We start from the raw sequence: 22,576 nt of genomic DNA, 5'->3' as shown, positions 1-22,576 counted from the left end.
TAATAACTGTTTCGGATGCTGATGGTCGAGGTTAATAACTGTTTCGGAGCCTGATGGTCGAGGGTAATAACTGTTTCGGAGCCTGATGGTCGAGGGTAATAACTGTTTCGGAGCCTGATGGTCGAGGGTAATAACTGTTTCGGATCCTGATGGTCGAGGTTAATAACTGTTTCGGAGCCTGATGGTCGAGGGTAATAACTGTTTCGGAGCCTGATGGTCGAGGGTAATAACTGTTTCGGATCCTGATGGTCGAGGGTAATAACTGTTTCGGATCCTGATGGTCGAGGGTAATAACTGTTTCGGATCCTGATGGTCGAGGATAATAACTGTTTCGGAGCCTGATGGTCGAGGGTAATAACTGTTTCGGAGCCTGATGGTCGAGGGTAATAACTGTTTCGGAGCCTGATGGTCGAGGGTAATAAGTGTTTCGGAGCCTGATGGTCGAGGGTAATAACTGTTTCGGATCCTGATGGTCGAGGGTAATAACTGTTTCGGATCCTGATGGTCGAGGTTAATAACTGTTTCGGAGCCTGATGGTCGAGGTTAATAACTGTTTCGGATGCTGATGGTCGAGGTTAATAACTGTTTCGGAGCCTGATGGTCGAGGTTAATAACTGAGACAGAGTTCAGGTTCAACCACACATGAACACCCATCAATAATGGAACAGTGTTCCTCCGTGGCTAAAGGGCAACATCCAGTAGCAAACGTCAGACTCAACCAAAGGAACACGTAGCAGAATCAGAATCAGACTTTAATTGCCAAGTACCTGTGCACATACAAGGAATTTACTTCCGGCAGATGTTGTCTCTCTGCTCATAACAGATGATAAAAATAAATGAAAATATAGATTATACATATAGGTAGTGCAATCCAAGTAATAGTTAGCCGACAGTTAACCGGCAGTTAACTGTTCAGCAAAGTGACAGCAGTAGGGAAAAAGCTTCTCCAGTGCCTATTAGTCTTAGTCTGGAGGGATCTGAAGCGCCTACCAGAAGGAAGCAGTTCAGACAGTCCGTGAGCAATCAGACGAAACGGTAGATGAGAGATATTCCCTGAAGGTGAAAGGGTGTTGGCAACAAGCAGCCGTCAGCAGTCCACAAGCGTACGCATGCACCAACGCGTTTCTCACACCGAGCGAACACTGGAGAGCAGCATCAATGGGGGGGGGGCAGTTCCAACTCACTGCCTCCAGACCCCCCTGCGGCAGGGAAGCCAGTGGCACGAGGCCAAGACTGCGGAGCTCTCCCGCCATCAGCCTTGCCAATAAACCAGACTGGTGGCATTCCACATCACCAATCTGTGACAGTCTTGTGATCGCAGGAAAAGCCTGTAAGTTAATTACTTGCAGTGAACCCACCTGGACGTGGAGCTGCATCTTGCGCCTCTCGTTCTGCAACTCCTGGTTTCGCTCCTCCTCCTCCTCCACCCGCGACTCGAGGTCGTGCAAGATATCCTCCAGCTCCTGCTTCCGGCTAGCAAGCCGTGCACGCATCTCCTCAGCCTCGGCAAAGAGCTCCGTCTCCGCCTGCAGCTGCTCAGCCAGAATGTTCTTCTCCTCCAGGAGCTGCGGAACAGGAACTGGTCACACCTCACCCCGCACCCCAGTCCCCGTTCCACCCCAGGGGTCAGAAACAGCGAAACCACCTCCTCACCCCAGTCCCCGTTCCACCCCCGGGGTCAGACACAGTGAAAACACCTCCTCACCCCAGTCCCCGTTCCACCCCCGGGGTCAGACACAGTGAAACCACCTCCTCACTCCAGTCCCCGATCCACCCCCGGGGTCAGACACAGTGAAACCACCTCCTCACCCCAGTCCCCGATCCACCCCCGGGGTCAGACACAGTGAAAACCCCTCCTCACCCCAGTCCCCGTTCCACCCCCGGGGTCAGACACAGCGAAACCACCTCCTCACCCCAGTCCCCGTTCCACCCCCGGGGTCAGACACACTGAAACAACATCCTCACCCCAGTCCCCGTTCCACCCCCGGGGTCAGACACAGTGAAAACCCCTCCTCACCCCAGTCCACGTTACACCCCCGGGGTCAGACACAGTGAAAACCCCTCCTCACCCCAGTCCCCGTTCCACCCCCGGGGTCAGACACACTGAAACAACATCCTCACCCCAGTCCCCGTTCCACCCCCGGGGTCAGACACAGCGAAACCACCTCCTCACCCCAGTCCCCGTTCCACCCCCGGGGTCAGACACACTGAAACCACATCCTCACCCCAGTCCCCGTTCCACCCCCGGGGTCAGACACACTGAAACCACCTCCTCACCCCAGTCCCCGTTCCACCCCCGGGGTCAGACACACTGAAACAACATCCTCACCCCAGTCCCCGTTCCACCCCCGGGGTCAGACACAGCGAAACCACCTCCTCACCCCAGTCCCCGTTCCACCCCCGGGGTCAGAAACAGTGAAACCACCTCCTCACCCCAGTCCCCGTTCCACCCCCGGGGTCAGACACACTGAAACCACCTCCTCACCCCAGTCCCAGTTCCACCCCCGGGGTCAGACACAGTGAAACCACCTCCTCACCCCAGTCCCCGTTCCACCCCCGGGGTCAGACACACTGAAACCACATCCTCACCCCAGTCCCCGTTCCACCCCTGGGGTCAGACACAGCGAAACCACCTCCTCACCCCAGTCCCCGTTCCACCCCCGGGGTCAGACACACTGAAACCATCTCCTCACCACAGTCCCCGTTCCACCCCCGGGGTCAGACACAGTGAAACCACCTCCTCACCACAGTCCCCGTTCCACCCCCGGGGTCAGACACAGTGAAACCACCTCCTCACCACAGTCCCCGTTCCACCCCCGGGGTCAGACACACTGAAACCATCTCCTCACCCCAGTCCCCGTTCCACCCCCGGGGTCAGACACACTGAAACCATCTCCTCACCCCAGTCCCCGATCCACCCCCGGGGTCAGACACAGTGAAACCACCTCCTCACCCCAGTCCCCGTTCCACCCCCGGGGTCAGACACAGTGAAACCACCTCCTCACCCCAGTCCCCGTTCCACCCCCGGGGTCAGACACACTGAAACCACCTCTTCACCCCAGTCCCCGTTCCACCCCTGGGGTCAGACACAGTGAAACCACCTCCTCACCCCAGTCCCAGTTCCACCCCCGGGGTCAGACACAGTGAAACCACCTCCTCACCCCAGTCCCCGTTCCACCCCTGGGGTCAGACACAGCGAAACCACCTCCTCACCCCAGTCCCCGTTCCACCCCCGGGGTCAGACACAGTGAAACCACCTCCTCACCCCAGTCCCCGTTCCACCCCCGGGGTCAGACACACTGAAACCACCTCCTCACCCCAGTCCCCGTTCCACCCCCGGGGTCAGACACACTGAAACCACCTCCTCACCCCAGTCCCCGTTACACCCCCGGGGTCAGACACAGTGAAACCACCTCCTCATCCCAGTCCCCGTTCCACCCCCGGGGTCAGACACACTGAAACCACATCCTCACCCCAGTCCCCGTTCCACCCCCGGGGTCAGACACACTGAAACCACATCCTCACCCCAGTCCCCGTTCCACCCCTGGGGTCAGACACAGTGAAACCACCTCCTCACCCCAGTCCCCGTTCCACCCCCGGGGTCAGACACAGCGAAACCACATCCTCACCCCAGTCCCCGTTCCACCCCCGGGGTCAGAAACAGTGATACCACCTCCTCACCCCAGTCCCCGTTCCACCCCCGGGCTCAGACACACTGAAACCACCTCCTCACCCCAGTCCCCGTTCCACCCCCGGGCTCAGACACACTGAAACCACCTCCTCACCCCAGTCCCCGTTCCACCCCCGGGGTCAGACACACTGAAACCACCTCCTCACCCCAGTCCCCGTTCCACCCCCGGGGTCAGACACACTGAAACCACATCCTCACCCCAGTCCCCGTTCCACCCCCGGGCTCAGACACAGTGAAACCACCTCCTCACCCCAGTCCCCGTTCCACCCCCGGGCTCAGACACAGTGAAACCACCTCCTCACCCCAGTCCCCGTTCCACCCCCGGGCTCAGACACACTGAAACCACCTCCTCACCCCAGTCCCCGTTCCACCCCCGGGGTCAGACACAGTGAAACCACCTCCTCACCCCAGTCCCCGTTCCACCCCCGGGGTCAGATACAGCGAAACCACCTCCTCACCCCAGTCCCCGTTCCACCCCCGGGGACAGACACAGGGAAACCACCACCTCACCCCAGTCCCCGTTCAACCCCCGGGGTCAGACACAGCGAAACCACCTCCTCACCCAGTCCCCGTTCCACCCCCGGGCTCAGACACACTGAAACCACATCCTCACCCCAGTCCCCGTTCCACCCCCGGGGTCAGACACACTGAAACCACCTCCTCACCCCAGTCCCCGTTCCACCCCCGGGGTCAGACACACTGAAACCACATCCTCACCCCAGTCCCCGTTCCACCCCCGGGCTCAGACACAGTGAAACCACCTCCTCACCCCAGTCCCCGTTCCACCCCCGGGCTCAGACACAGTGAAACCACCTCCTCACCCCAGTCCCCGTTCCACCCCCGGGCTCAGACACACTGAAACCACCTCCTCACCCCAGTCCCCGTTCCACCCCCGGGCTCAGACACAGTGAAACCACCTCCTCACCCCAGTCCCCGTTCCACCCCCGGGCTCAGACACAGTGAAACCACCTCCTCACCCCAGTCCCCGTTCCACCCCCGGGCTCAGACACACTGAAACCACCTCCTCACCCCAGTCCCCGTTCCACCCCCGGGGTCAGACACAGTGAAACCACCTCCTCACCCCAGTCCCCGTTCCACCCCCGGGGTCAGATACAGCGAAACCACCTCCTCACCCCAGTCCCCGTCCCACCCCCGGGGTCAGACACAGGGAAACCACCACCTCACCCCAGTCCCCGTTCAACCCCCGGGGTCAGACACAGCGAAACCACCTCCTCACCCAGTCCCCGTTCCACCCCCGGGCTCAGACACACTGAAACCACCTCCTCACCCCAGTCCCCGTTCCACCCCCGGGCTCAGACACAGTGAAACCACCTCCTCACTCCAGTCCCCGTTCCACCCCCGGGCTCAGACACACTGAAACCACCTCCTCACCCCAGTCCCCGTTCCACCCCCGGGGTCAGACACACTGAAACCACATCCTCACCCCAGTCCCCGTTCCACCCCCGGGGTCAGACACACTGAAACCACCTCCTCACCCCAGTCCCAGTTCCACCCCCGGGGTCAGACACAGCGAAACCACCTCCTCACCCCAGTCCCCGTTCCACCCCCGGGGTCAGACACACTGAAACCACCTCCTCACTCCAGTCCCCGTTCCACCCCCGGGGTCAGAAACAGCGAAACCACCTCCTCACCCCAGTCCCCGTTCCACCCCCGGGGTCAGACACAGTGAAACCACCTCCTCACCCCAGTCCCCGTTCCACCCCCGTGGTCAGACACAGCGAAACCACATCCTCACCCCAGTCCCCGTTCCACCCCCGGGGTCAGAAACACTGAAACCACCTCCTCACCCCAGTCCCCGTTCCACCCCCGGGGTCAGACACACTGAAACCACCTCCTCACCCCAGTCCCCGTTCCACCCCCGGGGTCAGACACAGCGAAACCACCTCCTCACCCCAGTCCCCGTTCCACCCCCGGGGTCAGACACAGGGAAACCACCACCTCACCCCAGTCCCCGTTCAACCCCCGGGGTCAGACACAGCGAAACCACCTCCTCACCCAGTCCCCGTTCCACCCCCGGGCTCAGACACACTGAAACCACCTCCTCACCCCAGTCCCCGTTCCACCCCCGGGCTCAGACACAGTGAAACCACCTCCTCACTCCAGTCCCCGTTCCACCCCCGGGCTCAGACACACTGAAACCACCTCCTCACCCCAGTCCCCGTTCCACCCCCGGGGTCAGACACACTGAAACCACATCCTCACCCCAGTCCCCGTTCCACCCCCGGGGTCAGACACACTGAAACCACCTCCTCACCCCAGTCCCCGTTCCACCCCCGGGGTCAGACACACTGAAACCACATCCTCACCCCAGTCCCCGTTCCACCCCCGGGCTCAGACACAGTGAAACCACCTCCTCACCCCAGTCCCCGTTCCACCCCCGGGCTCAGACACAGTGAAACCACCTCCTCACCCCAGTCCCCGTTCCACCCCCGGGCTCAGACACACTGAAACCACCTCCTCACCCCAGTCCCCGTTCCACCCCCGGGCTCAGACACAGTGAAACCACCTCCTCACCCCAGTCCCCGTTCCACCCCCGGGCTCAGACACAGTGAAACCACCTCCTCACCCCAGTCCCCGTTCCACCCCCGGGCTCAGACACACTGAAACCACCTCCTCACCCCAGTCCCCGTTCCACCCCCGGGGTCAGACACAGTGAAACCACCTCCTCACCCCAGTCCCCGTTCCACCCCCGGGGTCAGATACAGCGAAACCACCTCCTCACCCCAGTCCCCGTTCCACCCCCGGGGTCAGACACAGGGAAACCACCACCTCACCCCAGTCCCCGTTCAACCCCCGGGGTCAGACACAGCGAAACCACCTCCTCACCCAGTCCCCGTTCCACCCCCGGGCTCAGACACACTGAAACCACCTCCTCACCCCAGTCCCCGTTCCACCCCCGGGCTCAGACACAGTGAAACCACCTCCTCACTCCAGTCCCCGTTCCACCCCCGGGCTCAGACACACTGAAACCACCTCCTCACCCCAGTCCCCGTTCCACCCCCGGGGTCAGACACACTGAAACCACCTCCTCACCCCAGTCCCCGTTCCACCCCCGGGGTCAGACACACTGAAACCACCTCCTCACCCCAGTCCCCGTTCCACCCCCGGGCTCAGACACACTGAAACCACCTCCTCACCCCAGTCCCCGTTCCACCCCCGGGGTCAGACACAGTGAAACCACCTCCTCACCCCAGTCCCCGTTCCACCCCCGGGGTCAGATACAGCGAAACCACCTCCTCACCCCAGTCCCCGTTCCACCCCCGGGGTCAGACACAGGGAAACTACCACCTCACCCCAGTCCCCGTTCAACCCCCGGGGTCAGACACACTGAAACCACATCTTCACCCCAGTCCCCGTTCCACCCCCGGGGTCAGACACACTGAAACCACCTCCTCACCCCAGTCCCCGTTCCACCCCCGGGGTCAGACACAGCGAAACCACCTCCTCACCCCAGTCCCCGTTCCACCCCCGGGGTCAGATACAGCGAAACCACCTCCTCACCCCAGTCCCCGTTCCACCCCCGGGGTCAGACACAGGGAAACTACCACCTCACCCCAGTCCCCGTTCAACCCCCGGGGTCAGACACACTGAAACCACATCTTCACCCCAGTCCCCGTTCCACCCCCGGGGTCAGACACACTGAAACCACCTCCTCACCCCAGTCCCCGTTCCACCCCCGGGGTCAGACACAGCGAAACCACCTCCTCACCCAGTCCCCGTTCCACCCCGGGCTCAGACACACTGAAACCACCTCCTCACCCCAGTCCCCGTTCCACCCCCGGGCTCAGACACAGTGAAACCACCTCCTCACTCCAGTCCCCGTTCCACCCCCGGGCTCAGACACACTGAAACCACCTCCTCACCCCAGTCCCCGTTCCACCCCCGGGGTCAGACACACTGAAACCACATCCTCACCCCAGTCCCCGTTCCACCCCCGGGGTCAGACACACTGAAACCACCTCCTCACCCCAGTCCCAGTTCCACCCCCGGGGTCAGACACAGTGAAACCACCTCCTCACCCCAGTCCCCGTTCCACCCCCGGGGTCAGACACACTGAAACCACCTCCTCACTCCAGTCCGCGTTCCACCCCCGGGGTCAGAAACAGCGAAACCACCTCCTCACCCCAGTCCCCGTTCCACCCCCGGGGTCAGACACAGTGAAACCACCTCCTCACCCCAGTCCCCGTTCCACCCCCGGGGTCAGACACAGCGAAACCACATCCTCACCCCAGTCCCCGTTCCACCCCCGGGGTCAGAAACACTGAAACCACCTCCTCACCCCAGTCCCCGTTCCACCCCCGGGGTCAGACTCACTGAAACCACCTCCTCACCCCAGTCCCCGTTCCACCCGCGGGGTCAGACACAGTGAAACCACCTCCTTACCCCAGTCCCCGTTCCACCCCCGGGGTCAGACACAGTGAAACCACCTCCTCACCCCAGTCCCCAATCCACCCCCGGGGTCAGACACAGCGAAACCACATCCTCACCACAGTCCCCGTTCCACCCCCGGGGTCAGACACAGTGAAACCACCTCCTCACCCCAGTCCCCGTTCCACCCCCGGGGTCAGACACACTGAAACCACCTCCTCACCCCAGTCCCCGTTCCACCCCCGGGGTCAGACACAGTGAAACCACCTCCTCACCCCAGTCCCCGTTCCACCCCCGGGGTCAGACACACTGAAACCACCTCCTCACCCCAGTCCCCGTTCCACCTCCGGGGTCAGACACAGCGAAACCACATCCTCACCACAGTCCCCGTTCCACCCCCGGGCTCAGACACAGTGAAACCACCTCCTCACCCCAGTCCCCGTTCCACCCCCGGGCTCAGACACAGTGAAACCACCTCCTCACTCCAGTCCCCGTTCCACCCCCGGGCTCAGACACACTGAAACCACCTCCTCACCCCAGTCCCCGTTCCACCCCCGGGGTCAGACACACTGAAACCACATCCTCACCCCAGTCCCCGTTCCACCCCCGGGGTCAGACACACTGAAACCACCTCCTCACCCCAGTCCCAGTTCCACCCCCGGGGTCAGACACAGTGAAACCACATCCTCATCCCAGTCCCCGTTCCACCCCCAGGGTCAGACACACTGAAACCACCTCCTCACTCCAGTCCCCGTTCCACCCCCGGGGTCAGAAACAGCGAAACCACCTCCTCACCCCAGTCCCCGTTCCACCCCCGGGGTCAGACACAGTGAAACCACCTCCTCACCCCAGTCCCCGTTCCACCCCCGGGGTCAGACACAGCGAAACCACATCCTCACCCCAGTCCCCGTTCCACCCCCGGGGTCAGAAACACTGAAACCACCTCCTCACCCCAGTCCCCGTTCCACCCCCGGGGTCAGACACACTGAAACCACCTCCTCACCCCAGTCCCCGTTCCACCCCCGGGGTCAGACACAGCGAAACCACATCCTCACCACAGTCCCCGTTCCACCCCCGGGGTCAGACACAGTGAAACCACCTCCTCACCCCAGTCCCCGTTCCACCCCCGGGGTCAGACACACTGAAAGCACATCCTCACCCCAGTCCCCGTTCCACCCCCGGGGTCAGACACACTGAAACCACATCCTCACCCCAGTCCCCGTTCCACCCCCGGGCTCAGACACAGTGAAACCACCTCCTCACCCCAGTCCCCGTTCCACCCCCGGGCTCAGACACAGTGAAACCACCTCCTCACCCCAGTCCCCGTTCCACCCCCGGGCTCAGACACACTGAAACCACCTCCTCACCCCAGTCCCCGTTCCACCCCCGGGGTCAGACACAGTGAAACCACCTCCTCACCCCAGTCCCCGTTCCACCCCCGGGGTCAGATACAGCGAAACCACCTCCTCACCACAGTCCCCGTTCCACCCCCGGGGTCAGACACAGCGAAACCACCACCTCACCCCAGTCCCCGTTCAACCCCCGGGGTCAGACACAGCGAAACCACCTCCTCACCCAGTCCCCGTTCCACCCCCGGGCTCAGACACACTGAAACCACCTCCTCACCCCAGTCCCCGTTCCACCCCCGGGCTCAGACACAGTGAAACCACCTCCTCACTCCAGTCCCCGTTCCACCCCCGGGCTCAGACACACTGAAACCACCTCCTCACCCCAGTCCCCGTTCCACCCCCGGGGTCAGACACACTGAAACCACATCCTCACCCCAGTCCCCGTTCCACCCCCGGGGTCAGACACACTGAAACCACCTCCTCACCCCAGTCCCAGTTCCACCCCCGGGGTCAGACACAGTGAAACCACCTCCTCACCCCAGTCCCCGTTCCACCCCCGGGGTCAGACACACTGAAACCACCTCCTCACTCCAGTCCCCGTTCCACCCCCGGGGTCAGAAACAGCGAAACCACCTCCTCACCCCAGTCCCCGTTCCACCCCCGGGGTCAGACACAGTGAAACCACCTCCTCACCCCAGTCCCCGTTCCACCCCCGGGGTCAGACACAGCGAAACCACATCCTCACCCCAGTCCCCGTTCCACCCCCGGGGTCAGAAACACTGAAACCACCTCCTCACCCCAGTCCCCGTTCCACCCCCGGGGTCAGACACACTGAAACCACCTCCTCACCCCAGTCCCCGTTCCACCCCCGGGGTCAGACACAGCGAAACCACCTCCTCACCCCAGTCCCCGTTCCACCCCCGGGGTCAGACACACTGAAACCACCTCCTCACCCCAGTCCCCGTTCCACCCCCGGGGTCAGACACAGCGAAACCACATCCTCACCACAGTCCCCGTTCCACCCCCGGGGTCAGACACAGTGAAACCACATCCTCACCCCAGTCCCCGTTCCACCCCCGGGGTCAGACACACTGAAACCACCTCCTCACCCCAGTCCCCGTTCCACCCCCGGGGTCAGACACACTGAAACCACCTCCTCACCCCAGTCCCCGTTCCACCCCCGGGCTCAGACACACTGAAACCACCTCCTCACCCCAGTCCCCGTTCCACCCCCGGGCTCAGACACAGTGAAACCACCTCCTCACTCCAGTCCCCGTTCCACCCCCGGGGTCAGACACAGTGAAACCACCTCCTCACCCCAGTCCCCGATCCACCCCCGGGGTCAGAAACAGTGAAACCACCTCCTCACCCCAGTCCCCGTTCCACCCCCGGGGTCAGACACAGTGAAACCACCTCCTCACCCCAGTCCCCGTTCCACCCCCGGGGTCAGACACAGCGAAACCACCTCCTCATCCCAGTCCCCGTTCCACCCCCGGGGTCAGACATACTGAAACCACATCCTCACCCCAGTCCCCGTTCCACCCCCGGGGTCAGACACACTGAAACCACATCCTCACCCCAGTCCCCATTCCACCCCTGGGGTCAGACACAGTGAAACCACCTCCTCACCCCAGTCCCCGTTCCACCCCCGGGGTCAGACACACTGAAACCACATCCTCACCCCAGTCCCCGTTCCACCCCCGGGCTCAGACACACTGAAACCACCTCCTCACCCCAGTCCCCGTTCCACCCCCGGGGTCAGACACACTGAAACCACATCCTCACCCCAGTCCCCGTTCCACCCCCGGGGTCAGACACACTGAAACCACCTCCTCACCCCAGTCCCAGTTCCACCCACGGGGTCAGACACAGTGAAACCACCTCCTCACCCCAGTCCCCGTTCCACCCCCGGGGTCAGACACACTGAAACCACCTCCTCACTCCAGTCCCCGTTCCACCCCCGGGGTCAGACACAGTGAAACCACCTCCTCACCCCAGTCCCCGTTCCACCCCCGGGGTCAGAAACAATGAAACCACCTCCTCACCCCAGTCCCCGTTCCACCCCCGGGGTCAGACACACTGAAACCACCTCCTCACCCCAGTCCCCGTTCCACCCCCGGGGTCAGACACAGCGAAACCACATCCTCACCACAGTCCCCGTTCCACCCCCGGGGTCAGACACAGTGAAACCACCTCCTCACCCCAGTCCCCGTTCCACCCCCGGGGTCAGACACACTGAAACCACCTCCTCACCCCAGTCCCCGTTCCACCCCCGGGGTCAGACACAGCGAAACTACATCCTCACCACAGTCCCCGTTCCACCCCCGGGGTCAGACACAGTGAAACCACATCCTCACCCCAGTCCCCGTTCCACCCCCGGGGTCAGACACACTGAAACCACATCCTCACCCCAGTCCCCGTTCCACCCCCGGGGTCAGAAACAGTGAAACCACCTCCTCACCCCAGTCCCCGTTCCACCCCCGGGGTCAGACACACTGAAACCACCTCCTCACCCCAGTCCCCGTTCCACCCCCGGGGTCAGACACAGTGAAACCACCTCCTCACCCCAGTCCCCGTTCCACCACCGGGGTGAGACACAGCGAAACCATCTCCTAACCCCAGTCCCCGTTCCACCCCCGGGGTCAGACACAGTGAATCCACCCCCTCACCCCAGTCCCCGTTCCACCCCCGGGGTCAGACACAGTGAAACCACCTCCTCACTCCAGTCCCCGTTACACCCCCGGGGTCAAACACACTGCAACCACCTCCTCACCCCAGTCCCCATTCCACCCCCGGGGTCAGACACAGCGAAACCACCTCCTCACCCCAGTCCCCGTTCCACCCCCGGGGTCAGACACAGTGAAACCACCTCCACACCCCAGTCCCCAATCCACCCCCGGGGTCAGACACAGTGAAACCACCTCCTCACCCCAGTCCCCGATCCACCCCCGGGGTCAGACACAGTGAAACCACCTCCTCACCCCAGTCCACGTTCCACCCCTGGGGTCAGACACAGTGAAAACCCCTCCTCACCCCAGTCCCCGTTCCACCCCCGGGGTCAGACACACTGAAACCACCTCCTCACCCCAGTCCCCGTTCCACCCCTGGGGTCAGACACAGTGAAAACCCCTCCTCACCCCAGTCCCCGTTCCACCCCTGGGGTCAGACACAGTGAAACCACCTCCTCACCCCAGTCCCCGTTCCACCCCCGGGGTCAGACACAGTGAAACCACCTCCTCACCCCAGTCCCCGTTCCACCCCCGGGGTCAGACACACTGAAACCACCTCCTCACCCCAGTCCACGTTCCACCCCCGGGGTCAGACACAGTGAAACCACCTCCTCACCCCAGTCCCCGTTCCACCCCCGGGGTCAGACACAGTGAAACCACATCCTCACCCCAGTCCCCGTTCCACCCCCGGGGTCAGACACACTGAAACCACATCCTCACCCCAGTCCCCGTTCCACCCCCGGGGTCAGACACACTGAAACCACATCCTCACCCCAGTCCCCGATCCACCCCCGGGGTCAGAAACAGTGAAACCACCTCCTCACCCCAGTCCCCGTTCCACCCCCGGGGTCAGACACAGTGAAACCACCTCCTCAACCCAGTCCCCGTTCCACCCCCGGGGTCAGACACAGTGAAACCACCTCCTCACCCAGTCCCCGTTCCACCCCCGGGGTCAGACACACTGAAACCACCTCCTCACCCCAGTCCCCGTTCCACCCCCGGGGTCAGACACAGTGAAAACACCTCCTCACCCCAGTCCCCGTTCCACCCCCGGGGTCAGACACACTGAAACCACCTCCTCACACCAGTCCCCGTTCCACCCCCGGGGTCAGACACAGTGAAACCACCTCCTCACCCCAGTCCCCGTTCCACCCCTGGGGTCAGACACAGTGAAACCACCTCCTCACCCCAGTCCCCGTTCCACCCCCGGGGTCAGACACAGCGAAACCACCTCCTCACCCCAGTCCCCGTTCCACCCCCGGGGTCAGACACAGCGAAACCACCTCCGTACCCCAGTCCCCGATCCACCCCCGGGGTCAGACACAGAGTGAGGCTCCCTCCACACTGACCCGTTCCACTCCAGTGCTTCCTCGTCACTTTCCTTGGCTCCCCAGAGGTATTTGCAGCCATGAATTCCCAGTGTTTGCTGGCAAATGAGGAGTGACCTGCCGGGCAAATTCCTGGAGCGGGTAGTTGGTGTTTGTGGGACAGGGTGGGGAGGAACTGGGGTGTGAACACTCCCTCCTCCCGGGCAGATTGCTGGAGCGGGTAGTTGGTCTTTGTGGGACAGGATGGGGAGGAACTGGGGTGTGAACACTCCCTCCTCCCGGGCAGATTCCTGGAGCGGGTAGTTGGTCTTTGTGGGATAGGGTGGGGAGGAACTGGGGTGTGAACACTCCCTCCTCCCGGGCAGATTGCTGGAGCGGGTAGTTGGTGTTTGTGGGACAGGGTGGGGAGGAACTGGGGTGTGAACACTCCCTCCTCCCGGCGAGATTCCTGGAGCGGGTAGTTGGTCTTTGTGGGACAGGGTGGGGAGGAACTGGGGTGTGAACACTCCCTCCTCCCGGGCAGATTCCTGGAGCGGGTAGTTGGTCTTTGTGGGACAGGGTGGGGAGGAACTGGGGTGTGAACACTCCCTCCTCCCGGGCAGATTCCTGGAGCGGGTAGTTGGTGTTTGTGGGACAGGGTGGGGAGGAACTGGGGTGTGAACACTCCCTCCTCCCGGGCAGATTCCTGGAGCGGGTAGTTGGTGTTTGTGGGACAGGGTGGGGAGGAACTGGGGTGTGAACACTCCCTCCTCCTGGGCAGATTGCTGGAGCGGGTAGTTGGTGTTTGTGGGACAGGGTGGGGAGGAACTGGGGTGTGAACACTCCCTCCTCCCGGTCAGATTCCTGGAGCGGGTAGTTGGTCTTTGTGGGACAGGGTGGGGAGGAACTGGGGTGTGAACACTCCCTCCTCCCGGGCAGATTCCTGGAGCGGGTAGTTGGTGTTTGTGGGACAGGGTGGGGAGGAACTGGGGTGTGAACACTCCCTCCTCTCGGGCAGATTCCTGGAGCGGGTAGTTGGTCTTTGTGGGACAGGGTGGGGAGGAACTGGGGTGTGAACACTCCCTCCTCCCGGGCAGATTCCTGGAGCGGGTAGTTGGTCTTTGTGGGACAGGGTGGGGAGGAACTGGGGTGTGAACACTCCCTCCTCTCGGGCAGATTCCTGGAGCGGGTAGTTGGTCTTTGTGGGACAGGGTGGGGAGGAACTGGGGTGTGAACACTCCCTCCTCCCGGGCAGATTCCTGGAGCGGGTAGTTGGTCTTTGTGGGACAGGGTGGGGAGGAACTGGGGTGTGAACACTCCCTCCTCCCGGGCAGATTCCTGGAGCGGGTAGTTGGTCTTTGTGGGATAGGGTGGGGAGGAACTGGGGTGTGAACACTCCCTCCTCCCGGGCAGATTGCTGGAGAGGGTAGTTGGTCTTTGTGGGATAGGGTGGGGAGGAACTGGGGTGTGAACACTCCCTCCTCCCGGGCAGATTGCTGGAGAGGGTAGTTGGTCTTTGTGGGATAGGGTGGGGAGGAACTGGGGTGTGAACACTCCCTCCTCCCGGGCAGATTGCTGGAGCGGGTAGTTGGTCTTTGTGGGACAGGGTGGGGAGGAACTGGGGTGTGAACACTCCCACCTCCCGGGCAGATTGCTGGAGTGGGTAGTTGGTCTTTGTGGGACAGGGTGGGGAGGAACTGGGGTGTGAACACTCCCTCCTCCCGGGTAGATTGCTGGAGCGGGTAGTTGGTCTTTGTGGGACAGGGTGGGGAGGAACTGGGGTGTGAACACTCCCTCCTCCCGGGCAGATTGCTGGAGCGGGTAGTTGGTCTTTGTGGGACAGGGTGGGGAGGACTGGGGTGTGAACACTCCCTCCTCCCGGGCAGATTCCTGGAGCGGGTAGTTGGTCTTTGTGGGACAGGGTGGGGAGGAACTGGGGTGTGAACACTCCCTCCTCCCGGGCAGATTCCTGGAGAGGGTAGTTGGTGTTTGTGGGACAGGGTGGGGAGGAACTGGGGTGTGAACACTCCCTCCTCCCGGGCAGATTCCTGGAGCGGGTAGTTGGTGTTTGTGGGACAGGGTGGGGAGGAACTGGGGTGTGAACACTCCCTCCTCCCGGGCAGATTCCTGGAGCGGGTAGTTGGTCTTTGTGGGACAGGGTGGGAGGAACTGGGGTGTGAACACTCCCTCCTCCCGGGCAGATTCCTGGAGCGGGTAGTTGGTCTTTGTGGGACAGGGTGGGGAGGAACTGGGGTGTGAACACTCCCTCCTCCCGGGCAGATTCCTGGAGCGGGTAGTTGGTCTTTGTGGGATAGGGTGGGAAGGAACTGGGGTGTGAACACTCCCTCCTCCCGGGCAGATTGCTGGAGCGGGTAGTTGGTGTTTGTGGGACAGGGTGGGGAGGAACTGGGGTGTGAACACTCCCTCCTCCCGGGCAGATTGCTGGAGCGGGTAGTTGGTGTTTGTGGGACAGGGTGGGGAGGAACTGGGGTGTGAACACTCCCTCCTCCCGGGCAGATTCCTGGAGCGGGTAGTTGGTCTTTGTGGGACAGGGTGGGGAGGAACTGGGGTGTGAACACTCCCTCCTCCGGCAGATTCCTGGAGCGGGTAGTTGGTCTTTGTGGGACAGGGTGGGGAGGAACTGGGGTGTGAACACTCCCTCCTCCCGGGCAGATTCCTGGAGAGGGTAGTTGGTGTTTGTGGGACAGGGTGGGGAGGAACTGGGGTGTGAACACTCCCTCCTCCGGGCAGATTCCTGGAGCGGGTAGTTGGTCTTTGTGGGATAGGGTGGGGAGGAACTGGGGTGTGAACACTCCCTCCTCCCGGGCAGATTCCTGGAGCGGGTAGTTGGTCTTTGTGGGACAGGGTGGGGAGGAACTGGGGTGTGAACACTCCCTCCTCCCGGGCAGATTCCTGGAGCGGGTAGTTGGTCTTTGTGGGACAGGGTGGGGAGGAACTGGGGTGTGAACACTCCCTCCTCCCGGCAGATTCCTGGAGCGGGTAGTTGGTCTTTGTGGGACAGGGTGGGGAGGAACTGGGGTGTGAACACTCCCTCCTCCGGGCAGATTCCTGGAGAGGTAGTTGGTGTTTGTGGGACAGGGTGGGGAGGAACTGGGGTGTGAACACTCCCTCCTCTCGGGCAGATTCCTGGAGCGGGTAGTTGGTGTTTGTGGACAGGGTGGGGAGGAACTGGGGTGTGAACACTCCCTCCTCCCGGCGAGATTCCTGGAGCGGGTAGTTGGTCTTTGTGGGACAGGGTGGGGAGGAACTGGGGTGTGAACACTCCCTCCTCCCGGGCAGATTCCTGGAGCGGGTAGTTGGTCTTTGTGGGACAGGGTGGGGAGGAACTGGGGTGTGAACACTCCCTCCTCCCGGGCAGATTCCTGGAGCGGGTAGTTGGTCTTTGTGGGACAGGGTGGGGAGGAACTGGGGTGTGAACACTCCCTCCTCCCGGGCAGATTCCTGGAGCGGGTAGTTGGTCTTTGTGGGATAGGGTGGGGAGGAACTGGGGTGTGAACACTCCTCCTCCCGGGCAGATTGCTGGAGCGGGTAGTTGGTGTTTGTGGGACAGGGTGGGGAGGAACTGGGGTGTGAACACTCCCTCCTCCCGGGCAGATTGCTGGAGCGGGTAGTTGGTCTTTGTGGGACAGGTGGGAGGAACTGGGGTGTGAACACTCCCTCCTCCCGGCAGATTCCTGAGCGGGTAGTTGGTCTTTGTGGGACAGGGTGGGGAGGAACTGGGGTGTGAACACTCCCTCCTCCCGGGCAGATTCCTGGAGAGGGTAGTTGGTGTTTGTGGGACAGGGTGGGGAGGAACTGGGGTGTGAACACTCCCTCCTCCCGGGCAGATTCCTGGAGCGGGTAGTTGGTCTTTGTGGGATAGGGTGGGGAGGAACTGGGTGTGAACACTCCCTCCTCCCGGGCAGATTCCTGGAGCGGGTAGTTGGTCTTTGTGGGACAGGGTGGGGAGGAACTGGGGTGTGAACACTCCCCTCCTCCCGGGCAGATTCCTGGAGCGGGTAGTTGGTCTTTGTGGGACAGGGTGGGGAGGAACTGGGGTGTGAACACTCCCTCCTCCCGGGCAGATTCCTGGAGAGGGTAGTTGGTGTTTGTGGGACAGGGTGGGGAGGAACTGGGGTGTGAACACTCCCTCCTCTCGGGCAGATTCCTGGAGCGGGTAATTGGTGTTTGTGGGACAGGGTGGGGAGGAACTGGGGTGTGAACACTCCCTCCTCCCGGCGAGATTCCTGGAGCGGGTAGTTGGTGTTTGTGGGACAGGGTGGGGAGGAACTGGGGTGTGAACACTCCCTCCTCCCGGGCAGATTCCTGGAGCGGGTAGTTGGTCTTTGTGGGACAGGGTGGGGAGGAACTGGGGTGTGAACACTCCCTCCTCCCGGGCAGATTCCTGGAGCGGGTAGTTGGTGTTTGTGGGACAGGGTGGGGAGGAACTGGGGTGTGAACACTCCCTCCTCCCGGGCAGATTCCTGGAGCGGGTAGTTGGTGTTTGTGGGACAGGGTGGGGAGGAACTGGGGTGTGAACACTCCCTCCTCCCGGGCAGATTCCTGGAGCGGGTAGTTGGTGTTTGTGGGACAGGGTGGGGAGGAACTGGGGTGTGAACACTCCCTCCTCCCGGGCAGATTCCTGGAGCGGGTAGTTGGTCTTTGTGGGACAGGGTGGGGAGGAACTGGGGTGTGAACACTCCCTCCTCCCGGGCAGATTGCTGGAGCGGGTAGTTGGTGTTTGTGGGACAGGGTGGGGAGGAACTGGGGTGTGAACACTCCCTCCTCCCGGGCAGATTGCTGGAGCGGGTAGTTGGTCTTTGTGGGACAGGGTGGGGAGGAACTGGGGTGTGAACACTCCCTCCTCCCGGGCAGATTGCTGGAGCGGGTAGTTGGTCTTTGTGGGACAGGGTGGGGAGGAACTGGGGTGTGAACACTCCCTCCTCCCGGGCAGATTGCTGGAGCGGGTAGTTGGTCTTTGTGGGACAGGGTGGGGAGGAACTGGGGTGTGAACACTCCCTCCTCCCGGGCAGATTCCTGGAGCGGGTAGTTGGTCTTTGTGGGACAGGGTGGGGAGGAACTGGGGTGTGAACACTCCCTCCTCCCGGGCAGATTCCTGGAGCGGGTAGTTGGTCTTTGTGGGACAGGGTGGGGAGGAACTGGGGTGTGAACACTCCCTCCTCCCGGGCAGATTCCTGGAGCGGGTAGTTGGTGTTTGTGGGACAGGGTGGGGAGGAACTGGGGTGTGAACACTCCCTCCTCCCGGCTAGCACGTTTTACCCACCTGCTTGTGCTTGCGGTCGAGCTCCACCAGTTCTGCCTGCACCTTCGAATGCTGCTCCTTCACCCTCAGCAGCTGGTCCTCCTTCGCCTGCAGCTCTTCGTCCTGGCGGGTGACCTGCAGGAGGGGCTTCACCTGGAACCGGGGAGAGTGAGGAAACGAACGGGGTGGGGAGGGTATCAGGGAAGACGGGTGAGCGATTGAGAAGGTGGGAGGTTGGTTGGAAAGACCTTGACGGGAGGGGCGGGTTGCTGGGACTTTTGAGGGGCAAAGTGACGAGGGCAACAGTCTGATAGGAACGTGGGATCGGAGGAGGGGAGAGGGAGAGTTTTAAAGTGGAGGGAGCGGTAGGGTGGTTTGAGAGGAAGGGGTGGAGGGGCCAGTGAGCAGGTCTAGAAATAAGAGAAATGGGTGGGAAGCATTTTCGAGGGGTGGGGGGAGTGTAAAGGAGGAAGGAAGGATGGCCGGGTAACGGAGGGGAGGTCAGTGGAATTGAGAGGAGTAAAGGGGAGAGAGGAAGGAGAGGGAAAAGGGGCTGGGGGTACAGAAGTAAGGGGAGAGCGAAGGGGGAAGAGCTGAGCAAGGAGCAAGGGGATGGCGGACCGTCCCAAACTGAGAGATTGGCCCTCAGGACATTCGCAGAGGAACGGCTGGGCAGCCGGGGTCTCTGCAGACGGGCCGGGAGACTCACCTTGAGAGAGGGGAGAGGGGAGAGGGGGTAGAGGGGAGAGGGGGGAGAGGGGAGAGGGGAGAGGGGAGAGGGGGAGAGGGGAGAGGGGAGAGGGGAGAGGGGGGAGAGCGGGGTCTCTGCAGACGGACCGGGAGACTCACCTTGAGAGAGGGGAGAGGGGAGAGGGGAGAGGGGAGAGGGGGAGAGGGGAGAGTGGAGAGGGGAGGGGGAGAGGGGGAGAGGGGAGGGGGAGAGGGGGAGAGGGGAGGGGGAGAGGGGGGAGAGAGGGGGAGAGGGGTGTGGGAGGGGGAGAGGGGAGAGGGGAGAGGGGAGAGGGGGAGAGAGGGGGAGAGAGGGGGGAGAGAGGAGAGGGGGGAGAGAGGGGGAGGGGAGAGGGGAGAGGGGAGAGGGGGGAGAGAGGGAGAGCGGGGTCTCTGCAGACGGGCCGGGAGACTCACCTTGGTGAAGATCCGCCACCACTGCCAGTGACGCAGTTTGAGGTAGGCAGCACAGTTACGCTGGAGCACTCGCAGTGCGCTCATCTGCTGCTGTCTCCTCAGGAAGGCCCTGCGAGGGAGAGGGGGAGAGGGAAGGCGTGAGAGAGGGGGAGAGGGAAGGGGTGAGAGGGGGAGAGGGAAGGGGTGAGAGAGGGGGAGAGGGAAGGGGTGAGAGAGGGGGAGAGGGAAAGGGGAAGGGGTGAGGGAGGGGGAGAGGGAAGGGGTGAGAGAGGGGGAGAGGGAAGGGGTGAGAGAGGGGGAGAGGGAAAGGGGAAGGGGTGAGGGAGGGGGAGAGGGAAGGGGTGAGAGAGGGGGAGAGGGAAAGGGGAAGGGGTGAGGGAGGGGGAGAGGGAAGGGGTGAGAGAGGGGGAGAGGGAAGGGGTGAGAGAGGGGGAGAGGGAAGGGGTGAGAGAGGGGGAGAGGGAAGGGGTGAGAGAGGGGGAGAGGGAAAGGGGTGAGAGAGGGGGAGAGGGAAGGGGTGAGAGAGGGGGAGAGGGAAGGGGTGAGAGAGGGGGAGGGAGGGGGGAGAGTGAGGGAGAGGGGAGACATGGGGAGAGAGAAAGGGGTTGAGAGGGGGATCGGGGTGAGAGAGGGGGAGGGGGAAGGGGAAGGGGTGAGGGGGAGAGGGAAGGGGTGAGGGAGGAGGAGAGGGAAGGGGTGAGGGAAGGGGTGAGGGAAGGGGAGAGGGAAGGGGAGAGGGAAGGGGAGAGGGAAGGGGAGAGGGAAGGGGAGAGGGAAGGGGTGAGGGAAGGGGTGAGGGAAGGGGTGAGGGAAGGGGTGAGGGAAGGGGTGAGGGAAGGGGTGAGAGAGGGGGAGAGTGAAGGAGAGGGGAGAGATGGGGAGAGAGAAAGGAGTTGAGAGAGGGGTCAGGGTGAGAGAGGGGGGGAAAGGGTGAGAGAGGGGAGAGGGGTGAGAAAGGGGGAGAGGCGTAGGGGAGTTAAGACAAGGGAAGGGACAGAGGGAGGAGGGAAAGGGGGAGATGGATGAGGGAGGGGAGGGGAGAGGGTGGGGGAGGGGTAGGTAGAGGTAGGAAGATGTAGGGGGAGATATATCATAATTTAGCGCTTCAAAGATATTCAATCTCCATTCTAATCCAGTCCCATATGGGGTGTTTGCCCTCAACTACTCTCCTTCATGGTGAGGAAACACTTGTTCATTTCTGGTTGCCCTTTATTCCTTTTGGAGTGCAGGAGACCCAGGGGTGAGCTTACAGTGTTTAAAACCCCCGAGGGGCACAGACCTTTACTCCAGGGGTGGGCGCAGGTTTAAGGTGAGAGGGGGAAAGGGGAAAACCTGAAGCAGTCTGCAAGAGAAAAGCAACTTGGGAGATTTGTTTTCCAGCAAATCAATAGCCCCAAACATAAAGGCAAAGCTACACAGGAATGCTTTAAAAGGAACAAAGTTAATGTCCTGGACTGGCCAGAGTCCAGACCTTAAGTCCTCAAGAATTTGTGGCTGGACTTGGAAAGGACTGTTCACTCACAATCCCTGTGCAATGTGACGGAGCTGGAGCAGGTTGGAATGGAAAGAATGGGGAAAATTGCGGTGACCAGCTGAACAAAGCTGACAGACTCAAGGCTATAATTGCTGCCAAAAGTGCATCTACTAAACACTCCTGAAGAGGCTGAATACTTGTGCGATCAATTATTTTGTGGTTATATATTTGTAATTAATTTAGATCACTTTGCAGAGAGATCTGTTTCATGAAAGAATCTTTTTCTGTTGATCAGTGTCAAATTAAATCCACTGTGATTCAACGTGGTAAAACAATAAAGCAGGAAAACTTCCCCGGGGAGGGAGGAATACTCTTCCGTAGGCACTGTATGGCTTACAGATGACAGGGCAGTGAGGAAGGTGATTGCCACACTGTCCGACATCGTTCAGGACGCAGAGTACAGGCGTTGGGACGTTATGTTGCCGTTGAACAGGAGGTTGGTGAGGCTGCACTCGGGGTACTGTGTTCAGCTCTGGTCACCCTGCCACATGGAGGGCTTGAGTTACTGGGACTGTTTTCCCTGAAGGCTGAGGGAGTGACTGAAAGAGGCTTATGAAACTACAAGGGGTGCAGATAAGGTGGGTGGCCACAAACTTTCTCCCCCCGGCTCTGACAGGGTTAAGGTGGCAGGTTTTGTGCCTGGTATTGGAGAAGCTCCGGAGGAGATGGTACAGGAGAAGAATCTGTGAATGGAAGGAGGGACGCTTGATGGCCCTCCTTAATGAGTCCCCTTACACTCCGGACCTGCAGATGCAGAAAGGTTGCTATGGTGGCTGCACGGTGCATGAACTAACCCCACCCAGGAGCTCTCCGTGTGAGTGTATGTGTGTGTGAGAGAGGGTGTGTGTGTGTGAGAGGGTCTGTGTGAGAGAGGGGGTGCGCGTGTGAGAGGGTGTGTGTGAGAGAGGGGGTGCGCGTGTGAGAGAGAGGGTGTGTGTGAGAGTGGGAGGGGGTGTGTGAGAGAGGGTGTGTGTGTGAGAGGGTGTGTGTGAGAGAGGGTGTGTGTGTGAGAGAGGGTGTGTGTGTGTGAGAGGGTGTGTGTGTGAGAGGGTGTGTGTGTGTGTGAGAGGGTGGGTGTGAGAGAGGGTGTGTGTGTGAGAGGGTGTGCGTGTGAGAGAGGGTGTGCGTGTGAGAGAGGGTGTGCGTGTGAGAGAGGGTGTGCGTGTGT

At 61.7% G+C, this 22,576-nt stretch overlaps 1 protein-coding gene across 1 annotated transcript; it reads right to left on the bottom strand.

Annotated features, from left to right (window-relative positions):
* Positions 1 to 1,358: 1,358 nt before the first annotated feature.
* Positions 1,359 to 19,983, bottom strand: LOC132387783 (myosin-10-like; the record flags this gene model as incomplete). Its single annotated transcript, XM_059960153.1, has 3 exons — positions 1,359 to 1,565; positions 18,750 to 18,881; positions 19,875 to 19,983. Coding segments are annotated over 3 exons (448 nt in total), but the record flags the coding sequence as incomplete, so codon positions are not given.
* Between the last annotated feature and the right edge of the window lie 2,593 nt (positions 19,984 to 22,576).

This window comes from Hypanus sabinus, unplaced genomic scaffold (genome assembly GCF_030144855.1).
Source record: "Hypanus sabinus isolate sHypSab1 unplaced genomic scaffold, sHypSab1.hap1 scaffold_2201, whole genome shotgun sequence".
Lineage (NCBI taxonomy): Eukaryota > Metazoa > Chordata > Chondrichthyes > Myliobatiformes > Dasyatidae > Hypanus > Hypanus sabinus.
The sequence above is the reverse complement of the archived record's forward strand: the minus strand, read 5'-3'. Positions and strand labels throughout refer to the sequence as shown.